Consider the following 27,650-nt stretch of genomic DNA (forward strand, 5'->3'; position numbering starts at 1 on the left):
TACTGGAAACTTCATGCGCGCACGTTAATATTTGCTTTATACTTGACACGTGAGTAATTTGCAGGTAACAGTTAATGGATGAAACGATATTAAATTGTAGACTCTGCACACCATAAAATGTATACATGGGTATATGGTAAAACCTGAGGAATATGACGAATAAATAGGTAAACTATATCGTAATTGGCTCGTTAGATAAAAAACCGTAACAGCGATAGTTGTGATTCGATCTTCTGGTCGAGTCGATTAGAGTAAACGCAGCTCGTTTGCCTGCACCTGGAAACAAATTCAATAAACGTATTCTTTTCAAAATAAAAAAAAAAAAAACTTTGTGGCGAAAATTTCATTATACAGTAGGACCTCAATTATCCGGTGTGCTCAGAATATTAATTTTTTGGGACTCTGTCTTGGAAACATTGTTGTTCGAAGAAATCGAAATTAAAATGATCACTTAAATCCACTCTAATTTTACGTGGGCCTGATTTTGCGTCGAATGACCCTTATTAATACAGGTAATAGAGGCTCTACTGCATATCTTAAGACTACTAAAAAAAGCGAAAAAAATAAAAAATTAATATTCTTATTTTTTGTTGAAATTTCTTAAAATCAAATAGTATACTCTTCGTAATTATTCTGAGTTTAGAATAAGTTTCCTTAGAAGCGTCTTCTTGCAAAATCTCCAAGGCTATAATATAAAGCCTAAAAGATAAAAAGATATCTTGTTTTCACAATTTTCTTTAAACAAACTATTGTTCTTACGTACTTACGTTCTTGCTCCTACAAACACTTCGATCATTCACTTATATTTTTGTTTTTAAATGACACAAAATTTTGTAAAATTCTGTCGCGTATTATGTGCGATCTATCGTTTCAAAATAATTACCCTTCGCGGTTGGTCGTCTTGTCTTTCTCGAAAAGTGGCGTCGTCCGTTTGTAGCCAATCCTCCACTTTTGCGGGCATTCTCTCCGACGCTAAGCTTGGATCGTGGCTCTTTTCATCCCGATCGACCGTGTATTCGATTCCGTTTCTCGTTCTGGAGTCGATCGACTTTGACATGCCACCGGTGTAAAGTGGCAACGATCTCTTCCCGATATTTTCCATTAAACGTCGGTTGGCGTCGACCTGTCTCTGAGCCTGCATCGCTCTGCGTCGAGCAAGTTCAAGAAGAACTCTTTGTCGGAGTACGTCCAGCGAATTCACGATCGACAGAGATCCGATGCGCTTGGTTCGGACCACCGTTGATCCAGGATCGTTGCCCGAGTCAAACATTTCATTCTACAAATTGCAGAATTATATTAGTTTGCTGGAACGCGGAACACGCGATCGTCACACTAGATTTATGGAACTCGTCGACCATCTATTAGCAATTTATATCGAATTTGATTGAAAATACAAGGTAATTAAAATCTGTTCAAGCAATTTTCTATATAAACGAACAGTATGAACAAATTTTTTAAGTTCCAATTTATTCGTTCAGACTTTCAGTAATAACGTTATTCCGAAACGCGTTCATTCGGGTAATGGAATAACTTTGCCCCGTGTTAAAGCGAGCGTATTCTTATACGATCTTTGTGTCCACTTTTACGAGGTACTTAATTTTTGCTTTGCCGCGAGATAAAGGCCTAATTTCTCGGGAAAGGGAGCTTAGAACGAGGGTCATTTTCGTGCTTGGCTTAACCTTTTTTGACCCTTTTGATAACGTACCGCTAACCAGCAAGAAAATCGACGCGACTCGAAAATGGTCAATTTGCGGAATATTTGGGTAGACCTATCAACAGGAAAAGTGTCACAAAAGCTATCATAAATCGCTTATTTCACAAGAAAAGTGCTACAACTAAAAATGGGGTGACTTCGATGAGAATATTGAAATGATACGATATTTAAATATTCTCGTAAACTTCTTCCCGAGGATTGTCCGAGTATAATGAAAGAGAAACGTTATAATAAATGCAGTTTCGCGTCACACGTACAGAGCGCGATATTAAAATAATTGTTAGGGGAATTGTGCGAATGTATAAAAAGACAACGCGGCGCACAGCATCGAACTTAAGTATCGCTATAGAGAATTTCTCGAAATAAAACTAGTTTTAGAGGCGAAACTAATTATTATCTCACAGTCATATAACTTTATTATCTAATATTTAAGTATATGTAATGAGAAAAATTAACTTTGTCGTACTCGAGCGTTCGATTACTCCCTATATACGTACGACGATTTTTTCCACAATTTATATAAATTTGCAAATGATACCCGCATTTTTCGCAAAAGAGGAATATATCAGAGAATTGAACGTTCTATTATATTTACGGTTAAAACGCTTCGGGAAGCTGGAAATGCAGATTCGCGAAGTGAAAAAATAAAAAAGAAGAAAGAAGAGAAGAACGAAACGGAAACGATCCTCATATGTGGGACGCGTACAGTTCGCCAGTCTATCCTCCACGCGATATTTCCCTCATTTTATTGCCACTTTTACGGAATAGGCGCTCAAGAATACGAATAAAAAGTCTGAAGGCTCGTTCCGAAAGAGGTACACGCACCTGCGGTGGAAATTCTTTGTGTTCAGCCGTGCTTCAAATTTCACACGCGTTTTTCGCCCGTAATTTATGCCCTGGATTATAAAAATGACTTACAAGTCATTGAGATACGCGTTGCGTACGAACGTTAATTAAGAATATTTAACGAGAGTGGGTAACCGTCTTGTAGGTAGCACTCGTCGCTTCTGAGATCGTTTTAATTATTCGCACAGAGGAGGGAATAGGAAGAATGGTGCTTCGAGGAATGGTAACGCGACATTTATACGCGCCACTGGAATCGTTCAGTTGTCGCCATTAATTTCCCTGTATTGTTCCAGGCTATGCATGTATATCAGCCGGTCGTGCTTGATTAAAATACAAGAAATCGTTGTTAAACGGCGTTCCAATTATAATTTCAATTACTCGCCCTTTCGGTACATTCACGAGCGTGCACCAGGATGGTTCTTATTTATAGATTCCAGATATTTTGATCGCGACCACGACATTACGATATTTGGCGAACAAAATGATTCCTACGATACTTCAGAATGATTGGACGAAGACTATTACCGTGTGTGTTCAATTACGTTTTGTCAATACACGATACAAGTTAAAAGTTAATTCTGTTCGTCTTTCTAATTGCTTTTTTCAAATTCATGTTCTGTTTTAGGGAGAGGGAGGGGGGTCAAAATAAGGTGAATTTGGTGCGACATAATTTACAAATTGTTCTAAAAGAGCTGAAGAACTTACGAAACGATCCGATATTGTAATATTTATCACAAGACAACGATGTAATTACTTTTGGTGAGGGTGATAGCTTTCCAATAATCTGTTTATACGGTGGTAAATAAAACGGAAGTCGGATCTTGCGTTGACATTTGATTGTCTGCGTGACTCAGGTGAGATGGAACGAACCGTTCTCGATTCACGGTCTGCATTCAATTCTATCCATGATGGAATATCTGTAGTCGTTTCACATCGTGCCAATACTTGATCGACACGTGGTGGATCTTCGTCCATGTAATAGCATTATACTTCGCGCATGCATCCGTGTTGGTGTGCGAAGGATTCTAGTCGATTCAGGATACGAAGTATGTATATTGTGAGTCGCGTAACCTGTTACAAGCAAATATTCCAGGAACCAGCGAAGATATTGCACAAAGACTCGTAGGCGGTTTAACAGGGAGAAGAAATCTTTCATTTGTGGCACGTAACTTTTTTAACGCGACGATCAGTATTTCAGATATTAAACTTGCGACCGGTGACGGAAAATTCTGGCTTCCTTACATCGTTTCTCTTTCTTATGGATCGTAAGACCAGTTTAGCGAAGTTGTGAAATGTCGAGAAAACGAAACTTAATGGAAACCTAATCGATCGAAAGACCAAATTTAAAAAACAGCGAATCAAGTTTAAAAACGTATAACGAAAGAAAGTTAATTAATTTTTGTATGGTAAAGCGATTTATGGGCCTTAAATTTCCCATTCAAACGAGTTACGAGTTTTTCTGTCTTTCGGAGCTACTTTTTTACTCCGCTAATCCGGATTATCGCTTAATCCTGGCAGATCTGTCCTTCCAATTAATCCGGATTAACCGTAATCCAACCGGGATGTGACTTGGGTCACACAACAAATTTGAGTAACCATAAAGTTTGTAAATAAATTTATTTTGTAATGACATCTCGTGTATTATCGAGATATAAAATATCAAATGTTTTGAAAATATAAATTTACCTACGGAGCCTACAGTTACTTAAACTTGGCAAGTAATCTAAAGTGTTGTGCAACAAGTGATCCTCTAATTACTTCGTGCATCGGAGTAGAGAATTTTCTTAAAATTATCGTACCTCCAATTCCGGAACGTGACGATCGACCAGCAATAAAAATGGCGGATGTTCCCGCGACAGTTCCCTTTCATCGTAAGCACTGTACGATATTGGCTGCCCAGACACGATAGTAATTAATAGAATTGATACCAAGACTTTGATAAATGTCATTGTGGGATGCGAATGTATCTGAAATACGGTAAAAACAATTTCTTAGTACATGCATACCATGCGTTTAAATTCTTTTCAAAATAATGTGGTTATGCCATTTTTTCCACATTTGATTAAGAATGTCAAAATTTATTCTTTAAATATATTATGTAAAACACACTTGGTTCGCTACTAAGATATTAGAATTTTATTTTAATCTATGCAATATGAGATGACATTATCACAAGAATGAAACTCTTTTTACATGACAATGTGACTCGCGAACTATATGTTTTTTTAAATATTTTACAAGTTTCCCTTAAAAAATATTCAGGTATCCAGTTTCACCGAACGAAACTACAAACTCATTTTGGAATTTTTGGTTCGATCAATCGGTGCCAAGTATCCAGGTTTGGTCTGGCAACGTGATTCGTGAAAAGCTAAATTTCAGGTGAAGAAGCTATTTGGGACCACGCCTGTTTGCACAGTTAACATCCGGTCTAAGGGTGTCTGGCCGTTTGATACTCTTCGCTGATGGAAGTGCCATTATAACTCCATCCCGTTACAAGGTATCCTAACTACACTATTCCACCTTCGCGTCTGGGTCCAAGAAGCCGATTCAACTAATGTCCAATAGACGTTAGACATTAGACGGTAATACGTGGCAACGAAATGCAATTGTACATCGTGGTTATAAGTCACGAAGCATAAGTTAACAGATCCAAAGAAATCATAATGATGATTTCGATATATTGAATTTGACTCGCAAATGTTAGACATAAACGCGTAATTAGAATTCCAGTAAAACGTAATTCTAATACTCCACGTTAACTTTAGAAGAAGAATAACGTCAAACACGAACAACGAACGAGAAGGTCAAGTTCGGCAGTGAACGAATGTGGGTCGATGTGCCGATATAGACGTCGACGATCGCTGTTGATGTCGTCAGTGACGTTGTCATCAGCGAGTTCATTAACACTACGGGTTTAATTTGCGCATGGTAATTTAGGGTTGCCATCGCCAGCTTTCCAATTACGCTTCGTCGTCTGCACGAACCTAGCGGTCGATCGTGGCCTCTCCTTCTTTATCACTGTAATTTCTTTTCCGTGGGTGCTTTGTAATCGACGAACATTAAAAAAATTATTTTAATCAATGGCAAAATGAGCAGCAACCGGATCACCCATTATAGCGAATGCAGAAGAAAGAAAATTACGAAGCCGGCGGTACGCTGCGTCGAACAAACGAAAGGTTCTTCGTTAAAACGGTTAGTGCAATTTACTCTCAATTTTAATCATGACGTATGTATAGTACATTCCTCTTTGCAGAATATTCAGGGAAACGTTAGTTTCTTTCAAACTTTATTTTCATGTAAATCAAGAGACATCAATAGAGTTCAAGAATACATTGATAGGATGATCTTACGTTTCAACCGAGCATAGTGGTTATTTCCCTTAATAGGATTAGCCATTACGGATATAATATGCATGCATGAAAACGATAGCGTTAGAACGAACTCAATCGTAAGTTTGTCCTCTTGCACTAGCCCATGCACTAGCCCTGTCACTGAAATGGGCTTTGTTATTGTCTTGCGGCTACAACCAACAACACTATCGTTTTCATTGTCCTGTTAAAGGATCGTAATTCTATCGATAATGTCGATACTCCTACTGTTCCAAGAATAACATCGGGCTTTAGCGTCCGAGACGATTCTAACGCGACAAACGTGTCCGGACTTAAGGGTGGCTTTGCGTTTGGACGTTCTGAAACAAGGGACGTGCCAGAGATTTCGTAATATTCGAACTAAAAATCCGTCATCGTTTTTCTGTTTCGACGGAGTGGTTTATAAGGGCTGATCTCTCGATTGATAGAAAAAAAATGGAGTAAATATATTTATAACGTAAGATAATCTCAAGACAAGAAAAAAAGGACAGAAACTTTTCCCAAAGTTTCTCCACGTGAAATCTGACGTTCCTGATCCGGTTGCAAGAAGAGAGTACCATACATTTGCGTCCCACGGCGCGTTAGCAAAATGCCAATTGGCACTCAGGCAAAAATGAGTTTCGCGCGCCTGTGCAACGTCCCCTTCCGAGATTACCAATGCCCTTCGTTCGTTTCGAACACTCTAAGCGAAGTTACAGACATTACGCGCGTTTGCAACAGCCCGAAGAATTACGTTCGAAGTTCCTTTGTAACGTTTCGATTAATTACCAATAGAACCTCACCGTTTTCTGGTTAATGTCGCGAAGCGTCTTTCTATTTCCCGTCTGTCCGCCCGCAAATAATTTCACGCCTATTGCCCCGCGAAATATTTTCTCCTATTCCCCGACCGTTCTTCCACTCTCGCTGTCGTCACCGTCGACGCAATTAAGGTCTTGGCTCGCAGACGAGTTTAAGGTTTACTTTAAAACGGGAACGAGTAGGGTCATGCCGCCGCGGTGATATATATCGAGCTTTAAAAATGAACGGCTCGACGTTTAAGGGGGTTGTTTCATGTTCTACGCGAACGGAAAATTGATTTTCTTTTATTTGCATTCCCTTACCGTCGGAGAAAGTGAACGGGGTGAACGGGATGTGGAGGAATGTGGATTAAAACAACTACTAGTACAGTCGAAACTTTGTGTTTACTGAAATTTGCAATTGAAAAATAATTACCCCGTTCAAATTTACTTCCACGTCTGGTACAAAAACGACGAAGGCTCCGCCGTAATTCGAGCATAATTGCAGATCAAATCTAGGGAGTTTCGAAACGTACAGTTAAACGAATTGAAATAGAATCAGGCTACAAAAATAACTTGAGCCTATAGAATGAACTAACACGATGTTAAAACTTAACCTCAATGTGGAAACTTGATTACCGAGAAGGGAACAACGACAGTTACGTCCGCCATCACGACCGCGACAATATTTCGCAGCAAGGGTACGCGTAAAAGTTGCTTTATCGTTGATTACTTGCTCGATGTGAACGATAAGTTACACAAGCCGCGACTAACCCGAAATGTACAGTTTTGCTTAACTTTAAAGCAAACTTCGCTTCGCGAACGCTTCTTGTCCGCTTCGTTAACACCAATTCGAACCTTCAAACATTGACTTTGTTTGTTAAAACTTCTTCGAAGTTTCGCGTCAGCTCAAATATCTGATCATTCCGCGCTCCTAACGAAATTAATAACCGTTTATCGACGAAAGTACGTCGATTTCGTTTTCGTCCGTTAAATCCGACACCGGGGCTCCCGTTACCAGAAAAGATAAAATAAATTATCGACGCGCCGTCGAGACGTACACACGCGCGCAATTGTACGAATTGGCACTTCCGGTGAAATCCCGTTATCCCGAAAAATGCAAATTCGCGCTATCTACCGCTAAACGTTAATAGCATTTCGTGTTTTACGACCGTTTTTTCCAGCCAGATTAAAGTCTTGTCGCTCGAAGCCAAAGATTCGGCGCGTTGATCGCCGCCATCATTAACCGTCGATGTTGGAAATAAGCGTTCGACGAATTTTATAGCGCGATAAAAAGAAACGTTTAGCCTATTGTTTTATTGCTACTAAAAGCATCCGCATGGTAATCTGTAAATAGAAAAGTTTTATCGCCACTAATTTGTATATGACAATTAAATAGGATGTCTCGTCAGTTTTCACAGCAGTTTTTCTGTTTGCGATTCTCTGTACAAATTTCCAATAACGAGATTTCGCGTAGGTCGTACGTATCGAACAGCGGCCGATGAAAATTGATTTGCTCCGGTTAGAATTTGTATTCGAGGCGTACTATTAACGAAACCGTGCAAGCTAACGGTCAATTCGCATTTATTGCAATCTACATATAATATATGACTTCAATTGAAAAAGGACAACAGTAGCACAGAATTCGCTTTCTATGCAAATTACTTTCCTACGCGCATCGGGCAATTTTTTTGCGGTTGACGGAACTACGGTCATCGTGGAATACAATGGCGTTACGAAAGTTAACTTCGAGAGATTATCGAAGCCTCTCGATTTCGGGGGAATTTTGAACTTTAGTAATTTTATTTTTGCACGATAATCGAATCGAGCAAATCGATTGACGCCGTGGCCGTTTAAGCACGTTTTCGTGCAATGCAAACTGTATCTTCGAACGCGTCGAACATTGCCAGAATAGCAAGCCGCGGTCAACACGTCGATTATTGTAAGGTTTGGTTAGGGCCACCGGAAATCTATGGACGATGGAAGGGCCAAAAGGATTAATTCCCCGTATTGATTTATCGATAATGTCCTCCGACCCTGAACAATAATTATTCCATACTATAGAGAAACACTAAAAGTTATTCACCAAATATATCAACAACTTTTTAAAGACCTACGACTAAGATATAGTTTAAATTAGATCAATACATTATTTTTCGAAATGATCCTTGTGTCTATATGCGAAACGCGCGAGTAGAGGCATTCTATGAAAATTTGCATTCGCAATTTGCAAGGTGAGAGTAAAATGGCGCCGTAATATATTTTTTCGACGACGTATCATTTTTGCCTCGTAATTTTTTAACTCTCAAAATCTCATTTCGATCACTTGGTGTCGTTTCGAGCGTTGGATAGACTTTACCAACGAAGACGCGCAGTTATGATCGAAGTATCAATGCAGATTAATAGGCGTCGGAGGTGCAACGTCGTCAGGCTGATATTTCCGAAAGGTATAAAAATGGTAATTACTAACATGAATAATGCCAGGATATTGATTGATCGATCGACATCATTGGCAATGCCACAAATCTAAAACGTTGCACCAGAATAATCTTCCCTAAAATACCTTTTACGGCTTTATTCCTCTACAATTAATATTTTATTAACACCAAGTTAAATAGTTTTAAACATTCACAGCGAGTAAATCTTACCAACGATCGTATAATAGATGTTGTAATAATTGAATGCAGCGATTTCAATTCGAACGAACAGAACATCGTTTTTTAAATGTTATTAGAACGAATGCCTGTTATAAATTTAAAAAATCGTATTCGAATTGGGTGCCTTCAGCTTCGTTGCGTCGAGCAAGTTTTCCAATTTTTCATGTTTACGACATTAAGATGCATTATGATCGTTGACGTAAATACCGTCTATAGTTGAAATTCATCGCAGGAAGTAGTATGAGTACGTTCATTGTCAGACGCCGCGGTGCTTCCAGCTATCTTTCGTGCCACGCGAGGAGCGATGAATGGATCTCACGTATATTTTAAACACCTTCAACGGAACAGAAGTTGCCTAATTCAATACGACAACCCTCGGATCGAATCCGTGAAATCTTCTACGATATTGTCCACCAATATCGTCACTGTAATTGTTTTCAACGTCTACTAGTACCACAATTGACATAAATCGAAAAAAAAATAACGTTATACTAATTTTGTCCGACATGTGAAACAATAAAGTCTGTAAAAGTCTGTCAATAAAATCTTTATCGTCCAAGTGTTAAATAATTCGAATTCAATTCACGAATATCCTTTATTCAGAATATTTTGCATTTACTCTCCGCGAAACAGAAATATTTATTGCTTGGAGAATTAAACATTTTAATAAATCAATTTCAATCATCAAATGCATCGAACGAAAAAGATACAAATACATTTCCATCGATGAAAATGAAATTTAATATTTGTTAATGTGCAAGATAAATGAAATAAAAAAAAAGAAAACATGGCAACTCATAACATTTTCATCCCTGAATGGGCCGCAAGAGTTAATTGCGAGCGACGCGTATGAACATACCGATAAAGCAGAACCCGTTTCATCAAACATCGATGAATTTATCTTTCTCGCGTCAACTTCGGCGAGATTGCATTTAACAAGGAAACAGCGATACTACGCGGCAATAGTAATTAATTATTAAGAGCAAACGTAATTAAATGTTACTGTTATTGCGAAGAGCGAGATTCAGGAATAAGTTATTATTAAATCTAACCCAATATTCATTGAGTTTTGGCTACGTGGAATAATTTTGTTGCACTGTTTATTATGTCGGTCATTCGGTGCTGATATATCCGTCTCGTGGGAGCATGCGACGCGAGATCCGTTTAAGAATTCAGAAAAGAGAAGCAGAAGCGTCCGTTTCAAGTAGTTAAGGATTCCCGACCGAGGATGAGACAGAAATATGACCAAGGATAAAGAAACTACAAAGTCATAACATCGGTTGACGGATAGAACGAAACATAATCCTTTGTGCAAACTGTGAAATATTATGATAATCGTTATATTTTTCTACGAGACGTTTCGGCCCCATATTTTTCCGGTGAAAAGTTTCAGTAGTGAGTTATTGCTCCGAAATGTCTTTTAACCGAAAGAGCGGACGATTCGTAGTATATCATTTTGACAGAGCAATTTCCCTGCTTATTGTATAAATAAGGAACTTGGATTTAGTCGAAACAACCAAGGTATTAATTAAAAGTTTCCATCGGTGCTAGGATTATTTGAATAATTTGTTATTCAAATGTCACATTCTACATATACTTTCGTTTGAATATTTAAGTAACATTCGCAAAAATTCCGCGCGTCGCTATTCCCGAGTTTCTGGTATACAATGGGTGACTGCTTATTCTTATTTAACATTTTTTCGAAGCTTGAAAATGATAATTTATTTATTATAATTTGTAATATTCAAGAATTTCTCTTTTAACGGATAAAGTAATGAATACTAATATTTTGCCAAGTAAAAATTGTCTCTATCAAGTTCCAAATCCGTCACTTTATGCAAGACAGGTCGTTAATTGCGTCGATTTAATATATGCCGGATGCAACGCGACCAGATTGCTGGGGCGTTAAATTAAAAACAAAAAGTTAGGATTCGCGACAGAGCGTCGTGTCTACGGATCACCGACGAATTTAAACAAGTTGCGCGTTTAATCTATTCTACTAAGTGACACGGGACTGTTGAAGTAGGCGATGTTTCGTTCTTTACCATAGGAACTAATAACGGCATCCGAGAAAACGTATTTTCCCCGACGGAGTTGCAACGATTAAACGTTACGGCGTTGACGGAACGAGAGACAGAGAGAAAAAGATGAAGAAGGAAAACGAACAAAATTAATTCTCATTTAGCAACTGAGACCCATTTTGCAGAGAGAAATTAAATATTTGCTGAAACTTCACGGAAAACTGTTTTCCCTTCCTGGGGAACTTTTAGCGAAATTCGCGCCCGAAGCTGCGTTCGCCATATTCGTCACTTCCGGTACAGGGTCGGATAATCAAAGAGTTAACCGACCTAATAATTCGCGCCCTTATCAGAAAACCGTTGAAGTATCTGAAATATTAATTATTATCCGTCCAAATTTGTACAGTCGATGAGAATGATGAAAATAAAAAAAGAAATTTATATGTGTATTATAACAGTGTGGAATTATCATTTAGAAATTATGTCCATTCAAGAATCATAATTAATAATTGCATGTCTCTTGTTGTTCGTGTAATAACAGAAGCATCGCGTTTCGCGCGAGGATTCGTTACGAGTAATTATTCCAATGAATCGTATTCATGTAATTAAACAGATTCGATTGATCCCATTTTCAATAAGTGCGGCATCACGTATTAGGCGAAAGGAACACCAAAAAAGATGTTAAAATAAAACAATTCAAATATTCTGCTGCAAGAGAATATAAAAATATTCTTGTTTCGAGGATACTAAGATATTTTCTAGTCGTATTAACATTTATTTCGAATTCATATTAAATAATACTCTGTGCTCGTTACTGTAACGAACTTAATTAATACCGGTGAAATTCTACTTGCAATTGTTAGCGGCTGTTGAGAAACAAACACGAATACATGTTCATTAAAAGGTATACCTAGTTTGGAACACCGAAAATTGGGAAATGTTTGAGATTTTATTATGACAAAATTATTGAACGTATCAATTTCAAATTTTCTATGGATATTTTTAAGCTATACATATTTCTCGAGTGCAAATTTCAAGACTATCGATCTATTCGAAAACAAAGTTGTTTTCTATTTGAATAGACGTTGAACGTAGCTAACGATATTCTTAGCCAGAGGTTCTGCGTATGTGGAAATGCAAATTGTAGGGGAAAAAATTGAACAAATTGCTCGGTGCAGTGTACCGTTGAAAAAAAACGATACGGTTATTCAAATGTTGTCCTTTTAAAGCGTAATCAGGCCGTGGATACTTGCTGAATCGTCGTTCACTCTGATACATAATGGGCGCGATATTGTACCGTTTGGTACCTAATGTTGTACACGTACTTATTATCTTTTTTCCCCAGTATCCATAATTTTCGTTTACCAGGTAATAAACGACATTATCGCTCCCGGGATCAACGCACGCATTAGTATGCAATTTGGACACTTGTTGAGTCATTCGACCTTGATAAATGGTACCAAGAAGCTCCCTACAGTACGGAGTCATAAGTCATTCGTTTCCCACGGTAGACATACACAATCTGCAATCAGAAGTGCAAGATAAACGTGTTTGGACTTTTAAAACTTTCCGTAGAACAACAATTGGAATATACATCGTTTGTATTTTCTATCTAAATCATTTGAAAAGTTTCTCCTGGCAGAACCGATCTCTTATAACAAATTCAAACGTTTAAACTTGAAATATTAGTATCTCTAATTCCAAGAGATTAAATCGGTCTCTGCGCGTAACTGATTTGTACGTTGTATGCTCAGTGCGTAAGAAATTGATAAAACAAAATAAATATTAGTCAGAAAATTTTGGAAATTCTCGAGCAGAGTCAGCAGAGATCCGGAAGTCCGTATCGGCAATCCAGTCTCGTGCACGTTTACGCGGGGGATTCATTGAAGCGAGTACGTGCGCGGGCACGTTGTGCCGAAAAGATCCCATTCATAATCCATCCTCTGGACATGCAATCTCGCGATTTAATTTCGTAGTGGTAGTTTACGGGGCGACTGGCCGTTACCAGCCCTCGCACGTGACTGAATTTAATTTACCGAGAGAAACGACACGGATACCGCCGTTCGCGACACTACGGGACATTAAACAGTTTCCGCATCTTCCGGCCGTTTCCTTTTTTCCACGCTCGCTCCAATTTTGCTTACGCCGCTCCTCGTTCTTCGTTATTTTCTTTCTCGTCCAACCAATCCAATAACATGCTCGTTAACGCGTTGACACTTTGTACTGGAATCTCTTATTCATTATGTTTTGTTTAAAAGCTGCGAATATTATTGTGTCACTTCTTTCGACGATACATTTATTTATAAGTAAAGGAACAGACCTTGCAAGAGCTCGATGAGCAGCGAACGCGGAATCTACAGGGAGAAGGGTGAAATTGCGATACTGCATATAAAATACAATTTGGAAGGTTGATTTATCGCGACGCCCAGTAAACTCAGTTTAGTCACGTTCGTAAATGTTATTCGCGTGGCACGCGACGGGCGCTTGAAATATTCGTTTCGTCTCCGACTACGGTGCTGCTTCGAACATAATCCAGCTCGTTTCGCTGACATTTTTGCACCTACAACGATACGTATACCCTCGACGCGCGCTATGCTCGCGAACAGAGCTAGATCGCGTTTTATTGCCGCACGTCCCGATGACCCAATTAAACGCGACTCTGACTCTCGTATTGTACGGAAATGCGCGACGACATACGGTAAATCTCCGTTATAAGATCACCAGATTCTGTTCGTTGTAAGGTTGTATCTAACGTCAGGTTAACGGACGAGTTTCTATCAAAATTTCAATTATAAAAACTAAGCTTTTTACCATACGTGTACTCGAGATCGTCGAGCAGTCAAGACTTGCTGGTAAGACTAAAAATGAACTCGAGATTCACCGATTATGTATATCCGAACAACTCGAGAAACCCGAGAGGCTTTCAGGGTGCAAGATCCCCTCTTTACATTCGGAATTCTCTGCTTTATATTCCGATCTCGTCGCGTATTATGCGGGATCGCAAACAGCTCTGACTTGCACAAGACGTTTTCCTACAGGTGGGTAATTTTTTACGAGGCGCTAAAGTAAGACGAAAATCGAGAGCGACGACATTTCGTTCGAGGCTTTGCGTACGAGTTATCAATTGTCGAAAACGCGCGGAAAAACTAAGATTTCGTTTAATTTTTTCTTCGTTAAAAAAGGAAAAGAGCTATAAAAAGTATAATACATTCGAGAAAATTGAGATTGGACGTTCGCGAGGTTTGCGTTGCACTTGACTTATCGTGGGAAATAAAATGTAGAGAGAAAAAGCGTGCGAAGAAAGCGAGGGTGCAGCTGAATCGCCGTTTATGGAATTGTATCGATGCGTCAAGCCAACAAAAGTGAAAACGACAGACGGAATCGTGGATCGCCAAAATTGAAACCGAAGTTTGCGGAGACTCGCGTTTCTGTATCTGATCCATTTCTGTTTCCGCAAGATTATCGCCGACGGGGAATATAAATACGATACACGGTGAATGGATTACGTTTATATGCATATTCAACGGGCGAAAACTAACCGGGTTATTGATGAAATATTGATTCGGTCGAACGTCTAAAAAATTGATGGGAACGAAACAAAATTATGAATATGAACAACGTTTGGTTCTTAACGAACAATCACAAGGTTCGATGGAAAATTTTTGCCAAGTCGTAGATGACGTCAACGTAACTAATCACATAACTTTATGTATAAATGTCTGATAGCTTGGTGAAACTTTTAATCAGACCTTCTGATTGCTCGCCAAAAAATAAAACTTTTTTCCTATCTCCATTAATTTTCGAGATTTTTAACCAAATTAGTATTTCAACAGCAAGTTTCAAAGGTAGTTTTTTTATCTCTTGAATATGAATATTGGTAAAGTTAAATTTCAATCATGAACGAATAAGATTATTGTAGATGCGATTTTAATTCAAATTTTCCAGTGTGTTAAGTGGAAATGTGAGTTGGGGCAGTATTTTGTTTACCAAACGATGCCATTTAGTAAGCATGGTGCAGTGACATGGTATGCAACGCATTTTTGCAGTGAAAGCGTATTATAAAAATGGCGATTCTGCAGCGGCTACGAAACGTTTATTTACTACTAGCTGTCACCTGTGGCTTAGCCCACGTTAAAACTCGTTTTTAGTTCTTTTTAGTTTTGTTTTTTAATTGTGTCTGCGTATCGAAAATTTGTACAGAACAAAAGAGTTTTTAAATTAAATTTCCAACAAATTATATCACAAATCCTTTGACTATAGAAGGAAGTATGAGCGAGGTATCGCACACTGGGAAAATATTTCGAGTAAAGTTGTTCGTTTGTGCATTAACGCGATATTCGAGTCGAAAGGTAAACATAGATCGTACGCGAAAGAATAAAAGACTTTGCAAACAGTAGAACCGATCGAGCACATATTAGACTGTCAATTTCGTGCTGATTGTAAACGAATTTTGCAATCTGCTGCAAACGTATCAGCGCGCCAGAATTATTAACCTTGTATAGCTCTGGGCGGCATTCGAATTTATCACAAACGGCGTCAAAATCCAACGCTTTCAACGAGTCGACGCGGTATCGAGCTGTACAATTACGAGAATTTGGGTAACGATGTGTAAACGACGAACGAAAACACTCGAAACAATCGCGCCGGTTCTCGGGGGAGTTTTCCAACAACGATCTTCGCAAGACGTTACCACCTTGTGTTTAATGCAAATTGTCAGGCTTATGAAAATTCATTCAAAGCGATTTCTCCCCCATTTCGACGAATCCCTCGCCCACGAGTGTTGAAAATTTTTAATCCTATTTAAAGGACATTACGCGTCTCGCAGAAAATCCATTCAGACACCGAACACGTGGGCGGTATAACTTCGTTACTTTTTTAAAATACCGAAATAATAGACAAATAGAAAAATTATATCGATGCTTTTGATTGCGTGTACGTTATGCAGAATATTCGGTACGCGTTGCAAGCTTTGAATAACGAAAGGTATTCGAGGATTCCTTGGCACATCAAAGTTACCTTAAAAATTTTAGGAACCTTGTCACAAACTATCCTACACAAAGTTACACAGGAACATCCTGAAGCCAAACACTCGTGAAGCAAAATTCCATAGGAAATTCGTGCAACATTTTGAGTGTGGTTCGTTTCCCTGTACCGTACTTGTGATTCGCGTTGAAGCGATCAGTCATATCGCTAACTTAGATAATGCTATAACGTACAATTTTAGAAGGAAATTCTAGAGGCCAAAATAAGACGAAAATCAAGAATATAAATTTCTTGATTGAGGCTTCGTTAAAAATTTCAAATCATTCTGAAAAAATTATTTTCGTTTGCAGGGGTCACTTACAATCATTTTTGGCCAATACACATACCCTCGAAATCCTACGCACTTTCGAGAAAAAAATTCTTTACCGAAAATATACTGTGTGGCCGGAAATGTTTCTATAACTTTTTAACGAAGCCTCAATCAACAAATTAGTATCCTTGATTTTCGTCTCATTTTGGCCTCTAGAGCACCCTGTATAGTTTACGTATTACGTATATCTATAAAGTATCTAATACGAACTAATCGTTGAAAGCATTTGTTTACATCGAAAAATATAGCACCGGAAATCGGAGGGTTCGGATAGATTCATTGCGCACTCCGTAATTGAATTCGGTTGATCCAGTTGCCTCTGGTAAAGTTCAACGAATAAAGAAACCGGAAGAAATTGCTGCTGCTCGGTACAACGTACGACTTCAGTTTCCATTAGTGTTATCTAATTCCGTAAAATAACGCGGTTCCGAGTGCCCTATAATTGGCGTAGGGAGCGTGCTCATCAGCTTTTCCCTTTACACCAGGTGCTCTTGTGACACGTGCATCAAAGAAATTCTTTCATCGTCCCTTTGAAAATTGTTGTTCTGTGGCCCGCATGCTTTCGCGTCACGTTCACCTACGCGCGCGCACACACGTACATGCTAAGTCACGTGTGCGACGGTTTCGAAATTCCACGGCAACATAATAAATTTTTCTCTAGCGCGAATAGAGAAATCAATATCCCCGGCTTCCGGAATATTATCTGCTATTTCCTTCGACTCTGTTCTTATTTTCTTCGCCGTGCGCGCGCGCACTTTGAGGAAACCTTAGAGAGAAAACGATAGCGACGCAGTAAACTGAATACGTTCCCCTGATATGCACGAAACCGTTATCACCTGTCGCTCACGTACAGCGAGCGAATGTTCAATGAAAAATACATTTCTCGAAAAATGAAATTTGTAACGCGAACGAATGACGCGCGAAAGGCATTCATATCCTTGCGAGGAAAGGGATCGAGGAAAACTTGCACGCCTTCGAATTTCATCTATATAGAAAAATGGGGCAACGTTAATTTTCACGAATTTCGAGTTTAATATATTTTTATTTATGCTTAGTTTATGGTTTAAACTAAGCATTCTAATGATCAAGTATCCGAATAGTGTGCGAATCACGGGATTATTCGAATACAGAAATTCAACAAGTAGTCTCTGTTCGAATTTATCGAACGCGCACAGTTGGTATTTGAAAGTTCGAAGTGCTTTGTTCCTGGCAGCTTAAACGAAGAAAAATTTTCTATAAAACGGGTTCGTGCCACGGATAGGTAGCCATTGTAACGTCAGAAAACGCGCTGCCAACGAATTCCCACCCTGTTGCTACAATTTTTTCGCATTACACCATAACGACCGATAAACCTTTACCTTCTTACTTAACACGTCCAGATCCCATTTCGATCCTCCTGTCGGTGGGGAGGAAAAAAATTTTATGGCGTGTACTCGGAAGACACGGTGTTCCCTGATATTTTGAAATACACCTTCGGTTACGTGTTGCGCGAAGCTACGAGGGCAGGTAAAAGCGCCGAGATGTACAGATCTCGCATAGAAAATTTATAAACGCGTACACAGCGAATCGCGAAAGTAATCGTTACGCATAAAATTTTTATTTTAACGGTAAACTGAAAAATGTAAGGGAAATATTGCTACGAAGAGAAGATACTTCGTTATCTGAGCTTTTAATCGTAATTGGAACATTAAACGCGGAGAACGACGTCGGGGGGAAAAAGTATTCGTAATTCGTGAGCTTATGTCAAGAGAGAGTAATAAATTGTTGGCAATAACAGCTTCGAAATTCGTAGATAAAGGTTCGACGTTGCAGGCTCCGTTTCCGGATGAAAACGGGTTCAATATACTATTCAATTCAGACGATCGTATTGTGACTCGGAGAATGGAGAAACCCAAAGCTTTGCTTGAAAAATTAAACTCACTCGTGAAATACGGCGCTCGGCTATAGAAGGAGTTGCAAATTCAATATTTATCGATTCTGTATCGGGCAAAATAAAATATTTAAACGCCTCAGACGTTTCCGGCATTGAGTGCAACGAGATTAGAATTACAAAATTATTACTATTTCCGGCTGGGTAACAATAATAATAGTTGTTACGTGTAGTATAAATTCGATACAGATTTTCTAATAAATTTTATTTGCTTTGCTCCATATTCGTGAAATAATAATAGCGTTATGTACATTCGTGAACATGCTTATGTTCGTGTGAAAGGCGTATGTTCGGCGTCAAATAGGCGAGGACTTTGACGAAAAGTGCCTGAAACCAACCGTTAATGGAGTTGGTGGTTCTATGATGGTCCGGGCTGAAATGATTATAAATGATTCTGGTCCGATTTGTTAGATAAAGGCCATCGAGGGACGTGGTAACGTACTTTGATAAGAAATTTCTAAATGAGCTGTAACTTCATTATTTTCAGGAGTAAACTCTTGCAAACATATTTTAAAATGTTCTTTAAGAAAATTTTTTCGAAGGTTGATAGTACGTAGAAGATGCCCTTAATCCATACCTAGCGAGATCACGGACGGTTGATTTTAAAAACGAATATTTCCCTATTTACGTATTCTCGCCGCTTTACGAAGTAACCGACTGTTGCATCACGCAATATTAGCATACGGAATATCTGCACAGGAATCGGGAGCGTTGCTGATAAGCCAATAAAAAGAACTTGCAGAGTCTAAATAACGGAGCCCCGCCGCGTCTAGCACTGCTCGCGTACAAGGATACAACTTTACAACGTTCTGGCAAGAAACACCGAAAGCAAATCGGCTGACAGTTACGCTCGTATTCAGGTGACCGGACACAAAAGAAATTCCTCGCGTTTCAGAAGCATTCCAATGTAATCGGAAATGGGGTTTGCATGGTAATCGCGCGGCGACTCTACTTGCCCCGCGATCATTAAATAACTTTTAGCCACCCGGAAGATTATACTTGAATCATTATCCTAGACGACGCGGCGCCTTCTGCCAGTTTTTTTCATCATTACCGCCGGAAGAGGAATTTACAGGCCAAGAGGGGATTTTTTAAGAAAATTAATCGCGCTCTTTAGAGTTTATGGGATTAATCCTGCTCAGCCTTGACTCTGGACGACGCACGTTCTTTTTTTTTTTCTGTGACCTAACTCGTAAAGCACTGAACGCTTGGCGTTGTCCTTCGCCACTGAAACGAATGGGATCCTGGACTTGCTATACGACCAACAGTTGTAACACTTATCTGCAGAGTGGAACGCATCAAAATTTTCTTTAATTGGATACCACGTTTAATTCAAATTCAAGTTTCATAATTGATTATATATATTAATACGATACGTGGGTGTCGTTTCCTCTTATCGTATTATCTAATAATTGCGTCAACCAGAATTGGAGTAAAGTCACCTTTTTTTATTTATGACGTCTTTGACACAGCCGAGCACGAGCTCTTAGTAACAGAGCATAACTTCATGCTCACGGTCAGAGGTGTCGTGCTGACAGAAAGAGGAAAATGAGTCACGAATGCCATTGTGTACAAAGATTTGCTCAAAGTTGTCGCATCAGGTAGATACGATCGCCCGTTTTAAGTTCCGTAGGACTTCGTTTGTCGGAATTAATGTCGTCGCAGTGTCTGGTTTACCGAACGCGTTGCTTAGTTGCTGCCAAGTACATAAACCAATAAACAATAATAGACTCTAATTGTCTGAACTGTCTTGTCTCCCGATCTGTTTGGATAAATCGAGTTTCGTTGCAGTTCGCGTGGAAATAATAGGATTTTGGGACCAAGAGAAGCGATTAGATACGTCCGAGTTAAATATAACTATTGCGGTAATTTAAAAAAATAAAATCCCGTTTCTTTCCCGAATACTTTCCGGACACTGGCAATCGGAAATTACAACAGATCAACGGAGACGAAGTGCGTTTCCACAATGAACTCGCGATAACGATTTCAGCTCTTTGGCGCCGGCCACGGCGATAATTCGATGCCATTTTAACCGAGAGTCGCGTAATTGCTTCTAATTTTACGCATTTTTATCGGTTATCGCTCGCGCGCCGATTCTTTTTCTATTCTGCGAAGGCGAATCATGTCGCATGGGATGCACGCATGTAGCGACGGGCGTTTGAACTGTGCCTTTTGTATTCACAATTTCTGTTTCTTTTCCCTCGTTCATTTTTCCTGTACGGGTATTAAGATTCAATGTTATTTGTTATATTCTTTGATTTCACCCGATAACGATAATTTATTACCGTCCGATACTGTGCTGCACTTTGTACATACTGTTCCGTTAATATTGGAAAATTTTACATATTTAAATAAATCATATCGAACCAAATTCAAATTTTAGATTTATTCGTAAACTAACTTCCGTTTACGTTTTGTTTCTACACTGGTTGGTTAATTAAAATGTACATCGTTTTGCTTTTTTGGAAAATTATTATATAGTGATCGGTGTTGATGCGATAGCTTTCAAAATATTTTTTGCTATTGTTGGATAATTGTGTATAAAAGTGTAAATTGGCCCTCGTGTAAAAATGAGTTTGACGTTTCTGATTTATGCGATTGACTTTCTCGTCACTGACACTCGAGTCACATACACACGTAAGATTAATTACCGGTCTATCACGAAAACCACAGTAACTCGATCGTTGGACTAATCTATTCGATTATTAGGGATAATAACCGGCAGTTCGATATAGCTTCGATTCTGACTCTAGTGGCAGTTAGGTGCGAGCAACACCGTCCGAATTATTAATCGGTTTGCGTTCCATTTACTGCGTCGAATTCAGGGATAGGTGTACGCCTATTTAATTTCTATCAGATGTAAGCAATTTACACTTTGCACCCTATAATTTCTACGTAATTGATGCAAATTTCATAGCGTATCATATAAAACATAGTATAGTTATTGAAGAAGCAGATCACAGCAATATAGATATCGTCTATCATACTCTTTGCCCTATATACTATCTTTATACAATAGTCTAAAATTATCACCACTTAACCTATAAATAAGAGGGAATATACTATTTAAGTAGATGCTTAAAGGGTTTGTCTAAATTAGAGATAAATACAAATTTATTATTCTTTTACCCTTTCTTAAAGGACTCAAGCCTCGAAAACATTATTCTTAGATGTTCAATTGAAATCTCTAAATACTCTACAATATATTTTAATATTGTATACTAAACTTTAAAGCTGTATTTGTTGAACTGAAAGTTTTTCATTTGGTTGATGTAATCCCTCGAGGACCAACATCGAGAACCAAACGATTGATTTCAGGTATAAAATAAATAAAAAAAATCAAAAAAAATAGAACAAAACTCGACTCAATATCTTTAAAAGGTTCCTCTTTTACAATTTGGGAAAGTTGACAAATTTGATAAAAAGATAAAAGTATGACTAAACTCTCAGTTATTTCTGGTCTTTCTCGTGACTTTCTGTTATCGAGCAAGATAATTACCTCGTGTTAATTTAATTAATTACTTTTTTATTTGTATTTTTCTGCTCAATTTCACACTGGTGACTTAGATAAACTATCGCTCGTGTTTTTTTCCTTTAACCCGACAAAATTCACTGATAAGTAAACATTTAAAAATTTCAAAATTATAACGATTCGAAGGCGTGGGCTCGAAGTCGCGTCGCGACATAAAGTTGGTTTAAATTCACGTTTGTGAATAGCAGCGGAACATTAAACAAAGTCACTTCTTTACGATCCTCGACGTAAAGGATAGGCGAAAAATGTTCCGTGCAATCCCTACGTATCGAATCCCATCGGAATCGTGGAAACACGCGCGGCAACAGCCACGCACATCAAACAGAACTGCGCTACGGTATTAATCTTCGCGTTCGTGAGTTATGTATGAGTTTCCACAGGATGTACTTTTCACCGATCGATCCAAGGATCCGGGCGAATTTTACGATGGCGCGTCGACCCGATGCGTAACATTATCGAGCCCGAGTTAATTCAATTTACAGCAAGGGATATCGCGATAATTTTGTTAAAGCAAGCCGTCAACGGGCGCCATTGTCGGTGATGGAACAATTGGCCGTACAGGAGGAGGCGTTTAAAACCGATCACCCGACCATGCACAGAGCTGGGCAAAATTTTATTCGAACAATAGGTGCCCGAATAATATTATTTGCTAAAGGATTCCTTCGACAAACATTATTTTTGAAATAAATATATGTCGAAGAAAACCTATCGTTTTTGGTTAATAAAGAAACAGATGATCTATTACTACAATTTAAATGTTCGTCAAACCGTGTTGGTTTATAGTTTCAATCGATACAAATTGAATCCAATTCTCTAACAATACGAACGCCAAGAAGACTAATTTGATAATTACATTCCATCTCCGATGTGAATTTTTATCTGCCGTATCTAGTATTAAAAATATCGAAAGTATGATTGACATATTTCTTGTTTAAGTAAATTAAAATATCATCCGAGCGATGGAAATAGAAACAGGTTGTTTATGTAACTCTTGAAAATTCTGAGAAGATTGGAAAGAGGAAGTTGGAGGAGCTAAAATAAACGGCCTTAAAGGAAAAAGAAATTAAATTATCTTCTAATTTAGTTCTAATGTCGTTTGTAGTTTTATTCATCGAAATAAACTGCTTCGAACCTAATTAATACACGATACAAAGGACAATTTTCTTTTATTTAATAAAAAAATGTACTTTTTCATGCTTTCCACGTTGATTCTTTTATATCCTTCTCCCAAGAGTGCAAGAGATCGAATACTAAATCAAAAGGGGGTCAAGTAGATGCAAGAATTTTCAATATCGACAGATGATATATGAGAAAATTTATTTATAACTATGACTACTTTGATTCAGTTAAAATGCAGGGGTCGTTCACCGCGATGCTACAAGTGACAGCCCTTTTTGACGAGACAATAAACAGATTTGATATTTTACAGCTGCTTTTTATTTTCTACATTGGGATATCGGATCTTCGGAAGGCAACAAAACCGTTACTTTTTATGTTATCTCAAAGGAGGCATATCAAAGACGTTTCAAGAACTCCTGCCAGACCAATCGTGTATGTCTTCAAGAGGGCTGTATTCCGGACAATTGATAATAAAATTTATTATTTTAGGAAAACGTATTGAAAAATGAAATTGATCTTCGTACGTCTTACTACCTTTTTTTTTTTAAATGAGATTCACACCTGCTTCGACAAAAACAAAAAATGCCGACGCGTTGGATCCCCCTTGAAATTCGAGCGTATTTTTTTTTCTCTATCTATGAGAAGTAAACGAATTATTCAGTTAGTCGGTTTTAAACGCCTCACCCTGTATTCCGTGCTCGATCTCGCGGAGCGTTTCCCGCGCAACGGCCCAACGGGAAATCGATCGCGCCGCGCTCTCGAAACTTTCGACGGGTTCTCGATTGTCGGCGATCAGTGCGATTGAAATTCGAAAGAAATCGAATTAACTACTGCCGGCGCTCACGCTTCCGGAAACGCTTGCAGGTTATAGCGAACACAGGAATTAGAAACGACCGTTTCCTGAACGTTGAAAACTTTGAATCAAGTTGGATAGAAAACGAGAGGGAGATGGAAACGGTATAGTAATTCACGGGGGAACTGAGATTGTACCGGAGCCCTGTTTCTAAAGTCATATCCCTTTCAACCGGAGAAGCACCCAAAGGGAGCTCTAGTATTCCAGACGTCTTTATCGCGCGCCCGTAGGATTCTCGAACTACAAAAGAGTCCGTGTGCAGGTGTTAGAAAATAAGAATCGTATTTCCAATTATCGTCCGACTTGCACGAACTTACAGAAAACGGGACAACATTTTTATACGACAGGTCTTGTTCGCGGCTAATAAACAAATAGCTTTGATTCTATTCTTTTTTTTAAGCTTCAAATATAAATAGGTGACTGTCCAGTTTGCGAGTCGGTAGTAACGGAAAAAGTTTGAACAGGTACAAACTTCTTTTCGTAAATTTGGCGAAAGTTTTCGAATCAGTAGCGAATAACTCTCTCGTTATGACTTATATTGAGACCTTCGTAAGATCCATATATCCCTCGAAGAATCTCGCGCGCGATAAGTTTTTCTTTGGTGACGGAATGGGGGGATATGGACGAGCGAATACCTAATCCTTCCAAATCCTTTAACGCCTTTTTCTTCCAACTTTAGGTTTATGAACATCAGAGAAAGCACAAAATAACCGTCTCTGTGTAAATACAAAAGCTTTCCATTTAAAGAGTAAGGTACAACTCCATTATATTTAATTCCTAGTTATTTATTTTGTTACTTTACCGAAATAAAATATTCTTTGAAAAAAAGTAAGCACTGTAACTACTTTTTATTTTTAAAAACTAGCTAAAATTCTCGTATTTTATACGCGATTATAATCTGCAACCATTTGCGGAAGCACATTTGTCAAGCTGAAACATCTTTTTGTAGGCCAGAAATTATCTTTGCTCGTTTATTACAGACTAAAATTGTAATAATTAATTAAAGTCGAGCTGAGGATTCATCGTATGTTACATATTCTTTTGCACACTTTAACCAATTACTCAGAAGGTGCTTACGATTCCGAAATACGACCTACAGTAAAAAATTCAATTTACTAGTTTAATCCTTTCTGTTGTTTAGTAACTTCATCGTTGGCAGAGTGGCCCTTGCCGTTCGAGCCTCGTAGAGAACTATTCGGAAAATTAAATCGTGTAACGTTGAGTCGTACATCGTAGAGCCACTTATGGGACAAAAAAGAATCGAACGCGTCTGTTTGGACGTTTAAATTTCACCCATCGATCGGAAGGATCTCAAAATGACATTTGAATGCGAATCGAAATCGCGAACATAAAATAACCAATTCTCGATACGCGTCAACCAACGCGTATGGAATCAGACGTATGAACGCCATACGTTTTGTGGTGCAATATAGAAGAATCCAATATTCCCAATAGCCATAAGGGTCATACCGAGGTCTACAGTCCCTTTGGGTCTGGATCCAATCGCAGAAAAGAACAAAAAGGAAAACAAAGATCGCAACTATTAACGATAAATTCAGTTTGCACAACAAAAATAAGGAATCGTCTTTAGTTTCTATTAGACTGATTCTTTCTATTTTCCTCTTTTCTCGAATCCTTCTTTTACAGGTGAATCGATGAGAATCACCGAGGATATTCTTTTGTTAGTAATACTATAAAATACACAGTATCGATGTGCCCCATAGAAAATGTATCAACTTGCCCCTTAAGCAGTGTTTATATGAACATGTTATTATACAAAAAATTAATACATGGAAACATAAACAGCTTTATAAGGGTTAAATAATTATTACTTTCTATTAAAATAGGATGTGTCAAAACGTGCCGTGACCTACTCGTATCTGTTAATTTCTTGTCCAGACCGGAGAAGAGAAAAGAACGCGACCAAGTCGAGTTCGCATAGCTGTTACACAGCCTCGACGACGTGTAATGGGTTTCTTTTTTCAAATTACAGCCCGTTGTAAACACCCGGGTTGGCATGATAAACCCGCGTCGTCTTAATGTATTATTCACATCGAGGCAAGATTTCTTTCCCCCGAGCACGCGACGCGACGCGACATCACGCGAAGACTCTGCACGTCTGATCATTAACCTCTCGCGTTAATTAGCAGGTATACGTACAGCGAAAACTATGCCAAAGTGTGATCGTAAAACGGGAAATCGGGGAAGAGTTTCGGATCCACGTGATCTATCTATCGAGAATTCGTACGTTGTAAACTCTAACGACAACGCTCGTCGAAGCTGTCAGTTATCTACGAACGGAGACAATTAATTAATGTGTTTTAGTCTCATAATTTTTAAACGACATTTACTTAGAAAATTGTTCAGAAAGTCTACGAAGATCGTGTATAAAAATGACTCTTCTTCCAACGATTGCCAAAAACAGCCATTTTTCAACATTGTCCGTCGTTCGCCAACAATTAATTCTCTGGAAACAAGTCCAAGGATAAAATATATTTTCTATCTTGTTGCATTTTGTTTGTACCGTGATAAATGCATGCAACAGATGTTTCGCGAACGTCGATATGAAACTTGTTTCTATTCGTATAATTGATTGCTATTCCTGGCAAAAGCCCACGAAGGATGAGGTTCGATTATTCGTGGACTACAATTTTTCTTGCCTTTCGAGCGTCACTTTACAATTCTCTCTTACCCTATCTTACCTTTCTCGCGTACACCATGAACTAGGTACATCGTAGTATGAAATATTAAAAACAGCGAATATCAATCGACCGCACTAACAAGAAACACGACGAGTTTTTCGGCTAATCCACAGTCCGTGACAGACGTTGAAATTATACTGGCACCGCGAAGCGCGCCGCGGCGAACTTTCCAGATAAATCGTCCACGATATTTCGATTAATTACTCAATAACGGTTCGTCAAAACGAAAAAGAAGATAAGACAGAAACGTCGATAACCGGAACTGGCGAGAATTAATATAATCGTTTGCCGCGACCCCGACGCGATCTCTCTCGTCTCGTAGCACCGAAATGTCGACGGAAACGACGCGACGCGGGGAAAAAAACGACACGTACCTTAGAAATTACGAGGTTGTGGTCGGCGATCGGTTCGTTTCACCCCTCCGGTCTTCGTCACGGATGGAAAATCTTCCTTTTCGATCGCGGTCGAAAAATAACTCGAAAGATTACGTGCGAATTCGTCGGGGACGCGATTGCGAGGTATCCTCGAACGAACCTTTCGGCTTATCGAGCCGCGATTCTAACTAAGTAACTTCCGGTCCTCTCGAGCTCAGTCGCTGCCTGTACCGTATCCGTTTGGGAAATTCTTCGATTATGATTCTCGTCGGTCGCAGATAACCGAGCCAGCTTCGTCCTGGGATAACAGGTGGTACGCCGGAGTTCCTCACCGTTCAGAGTACTAACGACGTGTGACGTCGACGGTTCGGTGCGAGGGGGCTTTTATAGCGACCGTGCCGGCTCGGC

The 27,650-nt window shown here is 38.8% G+C and overlaps 1 protein-coding gene across 1 annotated transcript; it reads right to left on the minus strand.

Moving 5' to 3' along the window:
* Positions 1 to 145: 145 nt before the first annotated feature.
* LOC122401412 (diuretic hormone 44) lies at positions 146 to 27,314 on the minus strand. Its single transcript, XM_043403520.1, has 4 exons — positions 27,243 to 27,314; positions 4,360 to 4,527; positions 884 to 1,276; positions 146 to 276 (listed from the first exon to the last, which is right to left on the minus strand). The coding sequence occupies exons 2-4, from the start codon at positions 4,507 to 4,509 to the stop codon at positions 247 to 249; spliced, it is 573 nt and encodes a 190-aa protein (XP_043259455.1). The 5' UTR covers positions 4,510 to 4,527; positions 27,243 to 27,314; the 3' UTR covers positions 146 to 246.
* Between the last annotated feature and the right edge of the window lie 336 nt (positions 27,315 to 27,650).

This window comes from Colletes gigas, unplaced genomic scaffold, assembly GCF_013123115.1.
Source record: "Colletes gigas isolate AHSC1104 unplaced genomic scaffold, ASM1312311v1 Colletes_gigas_Sc00002, whole genome shotgun sequence".
NCBI classification, from domain to species: domain Eukaryota; kingdom Metazoa; phylum Arthropoda; class Insecta; order Hymenoptera; family Colletidae; genus Colletes; species Colletes gigas.